This window comes from Mustela nivalis (genome assembly GCF_964662115.1).
Source record: "Mustela nivalis genome assembly, chromosome: 12".
Taxonomy (NCBI): domain Eukaryota; kingdom Metazoa; phylum Chordata; class Mammalia; order Carnivora; family Mustelidae; genus Mustela; species Mustela nivalis.
In genome coordinates this window covers 98,638,825-98,654,727 of record NC_139031.1, presented here as the reverse complement: position 1 = coordinate 98,654,727, position 15,903 = coordinate 98,638,825, and the positions used below count along the sequence as shown (strand labels likewise).

The 15,903-nt window shown below is 48.0% G+C and overlaps 1 protein-coding gene across 1 annotated transcript in view; it reads left to right on the top strand.

Annotated features, from left to right (window-relative positions):
- Positions 1-15,903, top strand: part of VOPP1 (VOPP1 WW domain binding protein) — a 110,514-nt gene that overhangs the window by 65,130 nt on the left and 29,481 nt on the right. Inside the window, exon 3 of the mRNA XM_082691744.1 lies at positions 10,711-10,788. Coding sequence (XP_082547870.1) covers positions 10,711-10,788 — 78 coding nt within the window. The remainder of the gene's footprint in view (positions 1-10,710; positions 10,789-15,903) is intronic.

The window sequence follows — 15,903 nt, the reverse complement described above, 5'->3', positions numbered from 1 at the left end:
TCCATTTGAGGGAGTCTCCTTTCTATCGCATTGTCACTTCCGCGTAAGGCAAAACACTTACAGTGTGCCAGGAACCATGATAGTCACCTGGGCAGTACCTAAAGGAATGAGATAGGATTGCTCTCAAGCTCAAGGTCGAGTGTGAAGGACAGATGCTATTATTAGTAGCTAACAGTAATGCTGCATGTGATAGAGCTGTATAAATGGAGATCCAGCAAAGGGGGGATCACAGTGTGTGGGGTAGAATGAAGGGAAGGCATTAGTGAAGACTTCACAGGACTGACCTTTGAAGGGTGAGGAGCAATTTCAGAGGCTCTAGTGAAGGTGTAAGATATGGAAGTAGGAAGATGCATCAGATATTTGGGGAACTGCAAGCCTAGGGTTTAGGGTGCCTGGCAAGTGTCGGGAGGTAAGATGGATAAAGAAGGTGAGGCTCGGGGATTAAAGCCTCTGTCTTAGGCTCAGGTCATGATCTCAGGGTCCTGGGATCGAGTCCCGCATCGGGCTCTCTGCTCGCGGGGAGCCTGCTTTCCCCTCTCTTGATCTGCCTGCCTTTTTGCCTACTTGTGATGTCTATCAAATAAGTAAATAAAATCTTAAAAAAAAAAAAAAAAAAAAGACGGTGAGGCTCGTTGAGAAGGGTCTGAGTGGTTGAGACTTCCTTCTGCATGGTGCATCCATTGGCCTTCCAGAAAGCTGGCAGAACAGTTCAGGGGTGAGAGGTAGAGACTAAAGTGAGGAGTTTGTTGCTGCAGTTGGGGCAAAATATGGTAGGTCTGACTTTGTGAAGAAGGAGCAAAAGAACACAGTGGTGGACTTAAATAATATTTCCCAGCAGATGTGGGGAAAAGGGACCCCATTACTCAAGAGATTTCTAGTTGGGCAGACAGTGAGAGAGACCATGAAGAGAGCAGGTTTAGGGAGGCATTTAGAAGAGGATGTCAGCTCTGTGCATGTTGAGTTTGAAGTTCTTGCAGAACATCCTGGAAGCGTGGGCAGTGGAGGCTTTGTTTTTGCAGCTCAGGAGGAAGTCCGGAGATGGAGTAGAGAGTTAAGAGCTCTGAGCGTGTGAATAACAGTTAGCCAGCTCAAGTGAAAGTAAAGAGGAGAAAAGAAGCCAGGTGTCAGCCTGACTCTCACTTTCCTGCTTTCTGAGCTAATGGGTACTAGAATCTGTCTATTTTCAAGATTTTATTGGCAAATGATATCATTTCATTTTTATTTTCCATGCCTGTGTGTTTCAATAAGATGAAAATTATTATCAGATTTAAATTCTGTAAGATTATAGGAGAACTTCTGTTTTTCATTTTCCATATTAACTCATTATTCTGGCTGGAGTTTTAGTTTCTCGATCTGAGAGCTAACCCAGTGGTACAGGGAATAAACCCTTTGTTTTTCAGGATAGACTTGAATAGAACTGATTTTAAGTGATGAGCAATTTGCTGAGAGGAGAAACTTCTATCCCAGAAACTCAAGGTTAGGGTCTCCAAACTTGGGAGTCAGCACAGGTCAGAAGTAGCTAAAGCGTCTTGGTCCATTATACCTCATCATCTCAGCTCAACTCTGGGTGCACCTGCTCTGAGGCAGCAGTGATTCAAGGGCTGGAGGGCCAGGGAAGGAGCCCTTTGTAACGCATTTAATCTGTTAATTTTAGAACTTATGGTAAGCATGGATAGGATTTTCTCCCAAAGTAAAAGTAAAGGTAAAAATTCCCTAGGTAAATACCAGTGCCACCCTAAGTATAACCAGTTCTAATTTTTCTAAGTTTGTGATGTTTTCTGTCTGCTTAGGAAGCAAGCTGAGATTTTAAAAGGGCAGATGGCAAAGTGGAGGCTTCAGGAGAATCATCTAGAAGAGATTTTTAAAGGAATATTTTGTGATCGTTTACAACTAATTAGGGTTTGCCCCTCTAATGTCCTGTGAGGTTGGGCTAATTTGTTCAAAGAGACCATAGGACTGGGAGATGTGTGACTTGACAGTGGGCCTGAGGTTCATGGGGACGTTTAATAGCCTCTCACACAATAGCTCAACAATGAGACAGGGAATTCTCATCTAAATAAACAGGCCAGTTAGGTGGGTTCGTAACTGGTGCAGGAACTATACTTATAAAAGTATGATTAATAAAATACCAACATGGAAGGAAGGTCTCCAATGGAGTTCACCACTTGCTCCATCCCCCGTACATTACCACTGATTCCAGTGATAGCGTGGAAGGCCCGCTGCAGCAGTCATACTCATAGGGGGTAGGGAGAGGTGGTCTTGGATCCTTTCTTTCTTCTTTCCTTTGTAAATGCGTATGTAATTCCAATACTGCCTTTTTAAAAAAAAAAAAAAAAAAAAAAAAACATTTTATTTATTCGACAGAGAGAGGCACAGCGAGAGAGCACAAGGAGGGGGAGTGGAGAGGAAGAAACAGGCTCCCCACTAAGCAGGGAGCCCGATGTAGGGCTCCATCCCAGGACCCTGGGATCGTGAACTAAGGCAGATGCTTAACGATTGAGCCACCCAGGCGCCCCATAAAACCGCTCTCTCTCTGTCCAGACAGTGAGCTGATCTGATTGGCCAGCGTCTGGGGTTGGTACTGCGCCTGCGCGGGGCTCGTGCTCCGGCTTCTGCGTGGTGCTCCGCTTTAGCGCACACCCCCGCCCACCCGCTACCATTCCGTGCAGCTTGGCCAGGAATCGCTTACGTAGCAGCGTAGGTTTCTTTTTTTCTCTTCGGTTTTCATCTTCCGGGCAGCCCGTTGGACTTTGGGAAGACCTCTGTTCTAGATTTCAGTGGTGAGGTATGGAAAGGGCCCGCTTCATGCTTAGGACCGAGCCGCCGCCTCCACCTGACCTTGCTGTGGCGTTACCGGACGCAGCGCGTCACGTCGTCCGCTGCCCGGTGGTGCCGACGGGAGGAGCCCAGGGGCTGGGTATGTCCATCATTCCTGGGTCCCAAGAAGACTTGACTCGGAGTCTTCATTTAAATGACAGAAAACTGGAAGGACTCGTGTATGCTTGGAGCGACAGAATGAGGTTCCAGAAGCTCCCGACTGACTGGCTGGAATGCTGGGCCGGGTTTCAGGCATTGAACTGCAGATCACTCTTAGATCAGCATTTAGACCGCCTAGCCTGCAGCGCAGGGTGGGAAGACCCAGCTTCCGGACTGAGAAAAGTCTGGACGCTTTAGCTGGTGGGTCGTCCTCTCTCCGCTGTGTTCCGTGGTTGCCGAGAACGTTAGCACCGTCTGAGGCTGCAGGCAGTGTAAACGCGAGAGGGAACGGACGTTCTTCCAGAGTGTGGGGAACGGAGACTGTCTGAAAACTGTACTGTATACTTCCCGTACTTTCCGGGCGGACAGAAGACTCTGGAAACCACGGGGATTCTTTCAGACACTGACAGGGCTCCTCATTCTGTGAGGGCGCGGGAAGCGGGATAGGCCCAGTGAGAGCCGGTCGTGGATTCCGAATGAGGAGGAATGTCTGTCCCCGTGGAAGGCTGGTACCCAGGAGATCCTGCCGGAGGGAGCGGACAGCGCTGTGTGAGGAAGTGGGAGTCCATCACGGGCTGTGGTCAGAGGCCACCGTCCTCCCTGCGACTAAGGCACGGAGCTCTTCAAGCTCTTATAAGGAGGTGGGCCAAGGAGATACCCCAGGGGCATCGGGTATACTGAGGATTGAGTTGACCTCTGCTCTGTGCCCCCAGAGTTTTACTTACCTCTTGGAGTTCTCTCCAAATCTTGTAAGACTGTGTTTAGTTTTTCCAAGGAGTCTAGTTTCTCGCAGATTATTGGGGATTTCTGATGATGCTGAGTGTATTTCCTGATTCTGACTTGGTAAATCGTCTTCACGCATCTGCCATGTGCTTTGCTCTGTGGGAGCAAAGAGAGGGTGATAAAAGCAAGATAAGAAACAAGTCTAGATATCAAGGTACATAAAGTATGTAATTCGGGAGACCAGACCACCTGTCAGACTAAGAAACTTGGGATCGAACAAGAAAAATATGTTGTACTGGCAGAACTTAAAGGGAAGGGAGTAGTTTGCTGAGACTTAATCCAGCAGGTAATGGAATAGATTGGAATTTTAAATGACACGATGTTGATGGGAAGTTACTTAAAACTCTATAAAGTTTTTTTTTTTTTTTTTTTTTTAATTTATTTGACAGAGATCACAAGCAGGCAGAGAGGCAGGCAGAGAGAGGAGGAAGCAGGCTCCTCGCTGAGCAGAGAGCCAGTGCGGGGCTCGATCCCAGGACCCGGGATCATGACTTGAGCTGAAGGCAGAGGCTTTAACCCACTCAGGCCACCGCAAGTTACTTAAAACTCTAAAGTTGTCATTTGTTAACCATGCCGTGTTCTCTGTTGAACACTAAAAAAAATGACAGACCCCACACACTCCAGCTATAGACCTCCACTCTGAATACTTAACTAATATTTTAGTTGTTTGGCCAGGTGCCGAGATGATCTTCCATGAATCAGTTTAAATATCAATGACCATTTTACGCCACATGAAAGAGTTAACGTATCAACATTTGGCCATTTTTCTTTACTACAAAGATTCCGTGACTTCATTAACATGGGGCGTTCCCTGCTCCATGAGATTCTGCTCTTGAGACTCAGACTCAACAGCTAAGGAAACGCATGTCCAGCGGCCAGACCGCCTTCCCTCCTGGACGGTGCCAGATGTGATGTGTGCTGACTTCTCAGACTCCTGAAACTCCCGAGGGCTCCATCCTGTTACAGTCGCATTTAATCACTGTTGTGACACATTTCTAAGTCCAGTCTTAGACTTCCTTTTACATTCTGTATCCTCAGGATCTCAGCTCCTATCACTGGACACGAAAGGCTGAGCAGTCTCATTCTCTCTCTGTAACGTGCTTACTTACAAACTCACAACCCCCTCTCTGACCTCCTCAGAAATTGTGTGTGGATCCTAGGATACAGTGGAGGGGACCTGGCTCACTGAAGTAGCCGGTGCTGCTGAAGTACATACTGTTTTTGCATCTTTGAAGCAGTTGTGTGTGTTTTGGTGTCCTGGACTTACAATTAGTTATGTTGAGGGGTGGATGTACTTAAGCAATGTTTGTTCCTTTCTACTGCGAGTCTGAAAGGTGACACACAGGGTAGAACAAGAAGGAAAATTTCATCTGATTTATTCTGCATCCTGCGCAGTGAAGGTAGTGGGCCTTGTTAGTCTTCAGCGGTCTTTGGGAACATCAGTGCCATTTTGGGCTTGGGCCCTAGGAGCACTGGCCCTGATGTGTCAGATGATGGCTTACTTAGTATGCTGGACCGCCTGCTAATGTTTCCCACTTTTAGTTCAGCTCGGTGTGACACTTAACTTTCCTCTTACAATCACAGCTGTTTGGAACACCAACAGGTGTGTTCTTGAGGCCTCCAATTTGCCAGCAGGTTCCCTGGGAAAAAAGTAGCAGGAAGAAAGTGGGTAAAAGTGTCACCCCACGGGTAATTACATGCTCCTTCAAGAGGCTGGCACCCATCAGCGTCGACACTTGGAGCCAGTCCAGGACCACAGATGAGCCACAAGTAGGCCTGGAGTGAATGGGTCTGCCGCGAAACAAGGGAGCATAAAGCTTGCTCTGTTTTGAGAAAAGAAAGCAGATAATCAGTTGACAACAAATATTTACTGCTAGCGTTCCAAATTGGGATCCTGAAAAGTAAGAGCTAGAGCACTTAGATGTTGACTCTTGCCAACAGAGAGTAATTTGAATTAGGAACTCGAAGTCCTTACACTTCTGCCTTGATTCTCAGGCCGAGGGGAGTGTGTGTGTGTTTAGGGTTTGAGACAAGAGGCTTATAGAAGTTCATGTCTTAAGTGTTTTTTTTCTAACCTGGGAAATAGGATGCTGAAGGGGCTTAGGGTTCAAAGTACCAAATGCTTGCTTGTAAGTATAGCTGGGAAGGAGAAGCATTTTTATCAAATTCAGCTCCTGGAAGATGATCCATTCACCAGATGTTTATCCCTTTACCTGCTTTCCTTTTTTATACCAAGTTTACGTTTACCAGAATTGGATGGACTCCCTGAGTACGGCTTCAGCTCTGAACCGTTCCTCGAGGCAGCTCTAGTTAGAGTTAGAGGCAGAGCCCAGAGGGAGGGACATGGGAAACACTGTGGTGGCAAAGGCAGTGGAGCAATGGAGAGATTAACAGTCTCATTCCTCCTACGCTGCAAATATGTGCCATCTCTGTTCTCTACCTCCCACAGCCACCTCCTGCCCCCCTTCAGGGGGGTGCTCGTAAGTAGGCACGTGGGCGGGGGCGTCCCCACTTGAGAGGTCTTTCATGAGAGTTGCATCTTCTAGAATTTGATCACCGCAAGGCATCTTTCAGTAGAATTGGTATAAAAACGCAACAGCCATTTGACCAGTGTGGCACCCAGGCAGAAGTCACAGGGGACCTGAAACAGACCTTAGCCCAGCACCATTGACAGCAGGATGTAAGCTTCTGGTTGGAACTGAACACTGCCCTCAGGAGGATGAAAGAAGCTCATTTAGATACAACAGAAACCTGAGCTTGTCCACTCTTGGAGCTTACACAACAGAAGCATTGAAGAAATACCCTTTTCTTGGTTGCGACCAAGTACACACATATCTGTATGGTGTATATGTGAGCGAAGGAGAAGTTTCACAGAACAGTTATTATATGTGATGCCCTCTGATTTTTTAAAATCAATCTTTACCTTTATAAAACAGATATCACAACTTATGCGATTTCACGACCCACTAGTGGGTCACAGTAGTTGAAAAACACGGTTCTGATGTATAATATTGTGGGAGCATTGGTAGTCCTTTCCAAGTGAACATCATACTTTTATCTGATATCATATCTTACTGTATTATTTCTATCTTTTATGATAAAGTGAGTAATTGTAGAGAGTTATTGACATAGGGTGGTATAGGCATTTTGGGGAATCTTTGTGGTGAATATACAGTTCCAAATTAAAGCTAGAACCCCCACAGGCATTATTGAAAATTGGTTGCTGAGTTTCTGCCTGTAAGCTCTGTCCCCAGGACCTGCTGCCATTTGCCTGAGGCTTCAGTGCTTGGCTCACATTGTCTCAGTTTCCTTGGTCTTGCTGAATATCCTTCCTCTCCCTCCCACTTCCTCAGGGCTGAATTTGCCCTCTGGGATTGGCTCACCACAGTAAACCTCACCTTCACCTTCTACATTTTCTCAGCCTCTTTTGCTAGTTCTCAGGCATCCCTTCACTGCCCGCTTCTCTTTGTCCCTTCCAGTTGGTTCATTCACAGGAGCTAAATGGTCATGAAATCGGTGTCACTGAGTATAGTTACCACACACCATCGCTGGGATGGCTTGGTCCATAGCAGCTTGTAGAAGAGGCAAACCAAGTGGGGACAAAGTCACCCTTTGGTAATGGAACACTCAGTATTACTCAAGAGGCAGTGTCTGTGCCAACACTTTCTCGAAATGCCGGCCAGGTCCATTCTTAGCTTTAGCAGATTGTGCCCTGGACTGAAAGGAGGCATAATATCCCGGATGCTTTGTTTCCTGAGCTTCTTTCAAAGCTGAAGCTAATAACACTTCCCTTGTGTGTGGGTGCTCTGCGTGTTCAATGAGAGAGTGGTAGAGCTGGTAAAGCCAGACAGAAGCCCCTGCCATGGAGGAGCTTTCCTTCTAGGAGAAAAAGACAGTGGTAAAGACACTTGTCCTAGTGTCTAGGATGTAAGAAGTGCTCCTTACCTGTAACCTTTGTTCTAATTTGGATTCGTGTTCTATTGCTTTGTAATAAATTACTGCAAAGTTAGCAGACTGAAATTATGTACATTTATTATAATTCCTGTAGATCACAAGTCTGGGCACAGCAGCCACTAGTAGGTCCTTTGCTCTGGTTCTCACAAAGCTGAAGTCAGGAGTTGGCCGGGCTGTGTCCTCATCTGTGGCTCGGGGTTCTCCTGCAAGTTTGTGCAGGTTGTTGGCAGAATTCTGCTCCTGTGGTTGGCCGGCGGAAGTCCCAGTTCCCTTGCTGGCCGGTTGGTGGTTGCATCCGGCTCCTGGAGACCACCCCCCATCTCCAGCACGTGGCCTCTTAACACACAGCAGCTACTTCTTAAAGCCAGCGGGAGAGTCTTAGATTACATACCACCTTGTGGTATGTGTGCATGCGCGACACACACACACACAGACACACGTACTGGTTACCCAAGACCATTGAGATTCTTGAGGAGGAGGGCACCAAGGAGTTGCTGGGGATAGTGCTGTGCATCACGTGGGCAGAGTGTGTTGCTTGAGTGGTATTGGGTCCTTGCTGGTCCAGCCCTGGCCTGGATCCCCTGCCCACCCCCCCGCAGCCCCCGAACCGGGCATTTCATTTCCTCTCATGTTCTGTGCTTAACTGTTCTTTTCCACGTGCACCCGCAGTGTCTGTGTGGCTAGGACTGGAGCCAGCACTCCTCCACCAGCACTGAGGGCTCGTGCCAGCCCAGGTCGTTGCCAGGCTGGATTTCTGCGTGGTGTCTGCTCAGGTGTCCCCTTCTCAGTGAGTCATCCCGGAACACCCTGTTGGAATTAGTCTTACCTGCCACCCCCTCTCCCTTGCTTTTAGCCTGCCAGCTGCTACTTTATTTTTCACCAAAGTAGAACTTGCTGCCATCTAACACAGTTTGTATTTTTCTTCTTGCTTGTTTGTCTTTCTCTCCTAGAAAGGAAGCTCCTCCGTGACAGGGACTTCTGTCTGGCTTCTCATTGCTCCACCCCCCAGGGTCCAGCACAGAAACACGTTTCTACTAGCGCCTTGGTGGCTTTTTGATGGATGCATAGGTTGTAAGAACCAGCAGCATTTTTTAAATTGTTTAATTCAAGTATAATTCATATATAGTGTTATATTAGTTCCACATGTGCAATATGACAATTCAACAATTCTTCACATTATCAGTGCTCATCGTGATAAGTGTACTTGAAATCTCCATCACCCGTCCCCCTTCCCTTTGCCTGTCTCCCCTCTGATGACCACCAGTTTGTTCTCCATAGGTCAGAGTCTGTTTTTCGTTTGTCTCTTTTTTTCTTTGTTCAACCAGCAGCATTATTTAAGCAGACACTTTGGTGCTTTCCTATTTGTTGGTTGATTAAAGCAGGTTAAACAGATCACCTTCTGTCACCAACTTATGGGAGCATCTCGTGGCAGTCGTAACGAGTTCTACCTGGTACATACAAGTCCATGTCTGTGGGCTGTGGGAGAACTGGGTGGGAAAACATCTGTGTCCTGTCGAGAATGTGTGTGTGCGAGATTCTGGTTCTGCTGGTGGTGGTGGTTCAGCAGGAGTCACTCAGCTCAGTTGGTCCTTGAAATGATGGAGGATTTAGCAGCAGTCGGGGCTGGGGAGCTAAAAAGACAGACGCAAGCTCTGGGAGCCAACTAAGGACAAACAGCACTGGAGCGCAGGCTTACTGAGTTTCACTTAACTCCTAACTCACCATCTTAACTAGTCTTCACTTATATTTCCTAGGGAGCTATTTTCTACACATTTTTCTTCATTTAACAAGTCAATTTGTACTGGACTTACCTACAAATTCAGTGTCTAGGATCCAGAATCAAATTCCAGCATCGTTCAAAGTGCCGTGTTGCTTCCCAGCAATTTTCTTTTAAGAGAAGAAAACTGATAGGAATGTAGATCACAGCTCTATGACCATGTAAAGCGACTAAGAAACAGCCCACCTTGCTCCTTTTCCCCCACCCACGACCACTTGAACTCACGTCACTGGGGTGAAAGTTGCTCTGTAAATTCCAAAATGCGAACCAAGGGGCTTCAGCTTTCATGGTAGTCTCTCTTTTCCACAAAAATGATTGGGGGAATGGAACAGTAAAGGAAGCTAACTTGACTCTTTAGAGTCCACACTGAGTCCTGAGGCCCCCCGCCTCAGGCACCGGGGAGGGGCCAGCCTCAGCAAGAGCAAGGACAGCCCTGTGAGTAGATTGGAGAAGGACGATGGCTGTAGAACTTACAGTGGTCATTTAAAGAGGTCCTGTCAGGGCCCTGGGTGGCTCAGTGGGTTAAGCCTCTGCCTTCGGCTCGGGTTATGATCTCAGGGTCCTGGCATAGAGCCCCGCATTGGGCTCTCTGCTCAGCGGGGAGCCTCCTTCCTCCTCTCTCTCTCTGCCTGCCTCTCTGTCTGCTTGTGATCTCTGTCTGTCAAATAAATAAAATCTTTTAAAAAAAATAAATAAAGGGGTCCTGCCTTCCCCCCCCATTTTACTGGGAAACTGCAAAAACTCCGTTATGGGAAACTGAGGCTCACAGAGGTTGAGTAACTTGTCAGAAGTCCCGCAGCCATCAGGTGGCGAGACCAGGACTAACCCTCTGTGCCGTCCGACTTCATAACTCATGGGACTTGCCAGTGCGGGATGCCCCTCTCCTGCCCCTCATCATGGCGGGGGTCGGGCTCTGAGTGGGACCTACAGAGCATGAATGCAGGACTGTGGTTGAGTTTCCTTGCAGCTGCAGAGTGGGTGGGTTTCCTGTGGGTCTTTGGTAACGCCTCACCAGAAGGTGGTCCAGCACATGGGGATGTGGAGGCAATATGGCACTTTGAAGGATGCCGGTTGCGTCTATCTCAGTACTTTTATGTCTGGGCGTCCAGACTGACAGCAGTCGGTTCCGTCCTTGGCCCTGAAATCAGCCTGGATCTCATGCTGGTTCTGTTTGCCTTCCCAGCCTGACAGTGAGCAGCCTCTGCCTCTCTCTCCTGCAGATGCCGCCCGTACGAGGACTGCTGTGGCTCCAGGTGCTGCGTGCGGGCCCTCTCCATCCAGAGGCTCTGGTATTTTTGGTAGGTCTCAACTCTTCCTGGTCTCCAATGCTTTGCTCTCCCTCCCGCCTCCTGCCCCCCAGAGCTGCGGCCACACTCAGTATTACCACATCACCTTCCCCTGGGGTCCCGGTCGCGGGGACAGCCTCGGTCAAGAAAACAGGTATGTTCAGACCGGCTTCATGATGAGCACTTCTGCTCCCAGTTTGCAGGAAGCTCGTTCCCATTTTCACAGGCTGTGGCTGGGAAAGAGGAGCCCATCTGTTGGAGGGTGGGTGGGCGGGATGACAGTGTTGTCCCTTCAGCAGCTCCTGGTTTCTGAGATGGAACTGAGGGTGATTGAAAGACTGAGAATAGCAAATCTCACTCTGAAGTCCCTGCTGCCTTAAAGCTGTTCCCATTCACGCTGTGTCAGCTGAAGCTAACTTTTGGGAGGGACAGCCTGCTGCCCGCCTTCCAGCTCTGCTGAGGGAAATCGGGAGCTGTGTGAAGTCTGAAGAATTCTACCCAGAGGGAATGAGAGTGTACTGCTGACAGAGCATCCCCGAAGGCCAGAGGTGTGGTTTCCAGTAACAGCGGGAGAACCCTTGCATTGCTGTCCTTGGGGCACGCCCGTCTGGGTGTATATCTGAAAATTTACTGGACACTCTAGATGAGATACTGCTTCAGAACCCAGGGACGGCAGGGCCTGGGTGGGAGAGGATTTGCGTGAAGCCAGTGGGGCATTTCCTGCAATCACCCTCCTCTGTTCCCTGCGGTGAGGCTACCCTCCAGGCAAACTCCCAAAGCTTCTAGATCACTTTTGGATCTGACATCACTGGCTTCCAGAGACTTTAAGGCTTCTACTGAGCATACTAAAGTAGCCATTTGACATTTTTTGAGGTTTTCTCGTTCCCTTACTCATTTTTGATTAGGGAAAACACCTGTGAGTGGGGATTCCACATGTCACGTTGTCTTTGATAGGAGGGGCTAGTCTCCTGTCACTGTCACCACCTCCTTAATGAGGCATCAGTCATTTGGGGGCTCAGCTCATCTGTCCTATCTGAGCCTACCCTGGCTTCCCTCAGGGCTGGCTTGGGCATTCCCTGTCTCGAAGTCACCACTTCTGGCAAGAATCAGGTGCCATGTTGGTACCTAAAACTCTATAAATGAAGGTAAATGTTTTTTGGCCTAAGATTTTCTAACTGCAAGCATTTTGGGGTGCACTTTAACGTGGAGTGGATCAGTACCACGGCAGGGACAGGAGGACCAGTGAGTGGGGGGTCTTCCAGAGCTTGGCCTGGCTTCACACATTACTGGCCCTCAGAGTTTTTCCTCCATGGGGCCTTGTGTAGTACTACAAGACCAGACTGCCTGGGACAAGAATCCTGAAATAGCCAGCTTGCCTAAAGCACCAAGTGTTCCTAAAAATGAAAAAAAAAATTGTCAAAGTTTAGGTATTATGTGATTTTTTTTTTTTTTTTAAATTGAGAGTCCAGGGATGCCTGGGTGACTCAGTGGGCTAAGCCTCTGCCTTTCACTCAGTCATGATCTCAGGTTCCTGGGATTGAGTCCTGCAAAGGACTCCCTGCTCAGCGGAGAGCCTCCTTCTCTCTCTCCCTCTGCCTGCTGCTCTGCTTACTTGGACTCTCTCTGTCAAATAAATAAATAAAAGTCTTAAAGCAAAACTGAGAGTCCAGGGGGCACCTGGGTGGCTCATTCAATTAAGCATCTGACTCTTGATTTTAGCTCAGGTCATGATCTCAGGGTCATGAGATAGAGGCCTGTGTTGGGCTCTGTGCTGGACATGGAGCCTGCTTAGGATCCTCTCTCTCCCTGCCTCACATCCCCCTGTCCCCGCCCCTGTGCTCACTCTCTTGAAAAAAAAAAAAAAAGAATTAAAATATCGAGAGTCCAGGAAAAATATGAAGTCCTGGAAACTAGAGCATATTCTCTTGGCTTTCCCAGGAAGCTTTACCTGAACCAGCAGTCAGGTGCCATCGAGCCCCTGGCCAGGGCCCCTTGTCAGAGTTGGGGCACATTAGTAAGACAGCATGCGGTGAGCTAGTGGGATCCGGACAAAGAGACATCTTGTGAGTGTCATCAAAGAAGGAGTGACAGATGACAGATGTGGCCAAGTTATTAGTGTTGAGATTCTCACCACATGTCCTAAAGTGGGGATATAGCCAGAAAAGACTTTGAGGTGTAATTTTGAGGTGCCCCAGCTGAAGTCAGAGGATGCCTGGGTTCTTCCCGCTCAATGCATTTCTTCTCGGGGTAAACATTAAGGGTCTGGTATGCACCAGGGCCCTCTGGAGAGCACTTAGTCAGACTCCTAAAAGAGACATGTCTAAATAGGTAATTATATGTGGAGAGTTTTATTATTTTTTTAACAGATTTATTTTTATTTTTACTTTTTTTTTTGAAGGTTTTATTTATTTATTTGACAGAGAGAGATCACAAGTAGGCAGAGGGGCAGACAGAGAAGGGGGGGGGGAAACAGGCTTCCTGCCGAGCAGAGAGCCCGATGTGGGACTCGATCTCAGGACCCTGAGATCATGACCTGAGCCGAAGGCAGAGGCTTAACCCACTGAGCCACCCAGGTGCCCCAGATTTTTTATTTATTAGAGAGAGAAAGAGCATGGCAGCAGGGAGCAGAGGCAGAGGGAGAAGCAGACTTCCTGCTGAGCAGGGAGCCTGATGCAGGGCTCCATCCCAGGACCTCAAGATCACGACCTGAGCCAAAGGCACCCATGGATGTGGGGAGTCTTAAACCAGTGTTTAAATCAGAGTGTCTGATGCCAGAAAAATGGGGAAAAGCTGACAAATCTTCTGACCAGGTCTCAGCAACGGTGTTCTGTGCAGAGGGACCAGCACACTGATGGGACAGAGACATAAGAAGAGCCTATGTGGTGAGAGAGTGGCAGGAAACTCATGTGGGGCGCAGGTGTTTGGGGGAGAGGGACAGGATGGGAGTACAGAGCTGGACATGGAGGGAAGCAAGGGCTGCTCTCCAACCCGCGTCCCACCTTGTTTTTGAAGAAGTCTGTCTACTTACCATAGGACGAAGGTTTTGGAGGAAAATGCTTTCAAACCTCCATGCCAGTTCTGAAATCTCAAGTAATCTTTAACCAACACTGTTTGAATGAGATCATTCGGCTTAGAACAACTAGACCGAGAGCACCTTTGCTTCAGCTGGGAAGCTCACTGGGAAGGAGGAAAAACAGACAGGGTTCTGCCCATGAGCCCTGCTGCTGGGGGGCTCCCACTCCTGCAGAGTTGTCCTGGGAGAGAACCAAGTGCTGGGGGAGGGCAGAAAGGGATTGGGAAAAACAAATGGGACTGAACAAACCAGCTTACTTTTGATAATAGAAAAGGCAGGAACTTCCTCTCTTAATCCATGGAAAGCTCCCCAAACCTGCTCAGCAATCAGTCCTGAGTACTTCAGAGAACGGCCCTTCTAACTGTACCACTCCTTTTCCCTAACTGAGGTCCTGCTTTCTCTCTTTCCTTGTTCCTATATGCCCATTTCCCTGTTCCTTATCAGTTTCTCTCTTAAAATGAGTTCTTTCAGACTAATATTTCAGGAGAAATGATGTTGATGATTGATACCGAAGCCGGCCATTGTTTCCTGCCCTGTGACTTTGTTCTGTCCCTGTCTTGTACTTGCCAGCAGTCTGAAGTAGGAGGAGCACTACCTTTCTTATTCGGCTGAGAGAATAAGAATTCCGTTTGACAGTGTAAACCATGTTTCAGCTTATCTCAGGGAAGAGACCCATAGCTCAGGTGTCTTGTGTATTTTCCAATCTGGGGAGCCCGATCTGTTGGAAGTGAGTTGTAGTGTTACTTGAAAAGGCAAATCCTTACATACAATCGGCCTCTCTCTCTGCTTTCTATTTCTGCTCAGATACTTACAGTTGGACCTACTGGTGAATGTAAGATTATAACTGAGTCCACCCCAGGGAAATTAGCTTTAAGAGCTGAAACAGTTCCCTCTGTGATTCCAGCACCCCAGCGCTGAGATGCCAGGCCCCGGCACGGTGGGGGTTCTTGAGCTTCCTAGAAGCTCCCCAGGACGAGGGCCCACAGCCATCCTCTGGGGCCTCTTGCTTACCCAGCTTCCTACTGGAGCACAGGAGCTGTTCTCTCCACACAGAACATGCCTTCCCTCCTCTCCAGCTTGCCGCTTGCTTTCCGTCCTTCAGAACTCAGCCCAAATGTTGAAGGGAAGCACGTTTTTCTGATTGCCTCACTCTAACACATACCCTTGTTTAAAACCTCTTGTTTCGCTGACTTGTACACTTAAAAATGGGGACAGTGGTCCATTTTACATTATGTGTATTTTACCATGTGCACATGCACACCCCCGCCCCATGTCTGCACCGGCACTTTTCTTTTTTAGCACTGACCAGAGCTATAAATTTGTAAGTGTGCTGTTTGCTCTTCCCTCCTCTACCAGAATTCTGGTTTAATGGGAGGGGAGGGACCTCACCTTACTCTCTCTAATGCACAAGAGCAGAGCAGCTGCTTAAAAATTGTTGAAGGTGTAATGAATTAGGAGACAGGTCAGAAAGCCACAATTTCAGCCCTTTCCTGAATCATTTCCTGTCTGGTGCCTCTGATCTCTCTTCCTACTCCACATTCCAAGGTTGTCCAGTAACTCCTGACTGACTGACTGATGGACTTGCTCTTAACATCGTATTAAGAATCTTAAATTCTTTATCGTCTGCTATTTTCTTCAATTTCATTTCTGTGTGGTCAGGTGCCTTTAACCATGATGTAGCTGGCTCTGCTGTGTGTTCATATTTCATAGGGTGATAAGCTGCCCACATAGTGTGGGTATATTGGGTGAGGTTCTGGAAGGTTCCCTGCGTCCCATAATACTGTCAGGTAAGAGAGAGGCAAGAGTTTCCCAGCTGTGTCTGTGCAGGACAGACAGCTTGGCTCTTCTCAGAATGACTTCCCCTATTTCTAGAAAGACAAGGTACAGTGCAAATAAATGTGAGGTGGGAAGAAGCTATTTATCCATTTGTCAGTTCTCAAATGCCAGCAGTGTGACAGACCCTGAGAATTCTTAGATCTGAGTTGGACAAAGGTCCTGCCATTAAACCAGTCAGACTTTAAGGTCACAGTAAGATAATGTCAGCCAGACTTAGG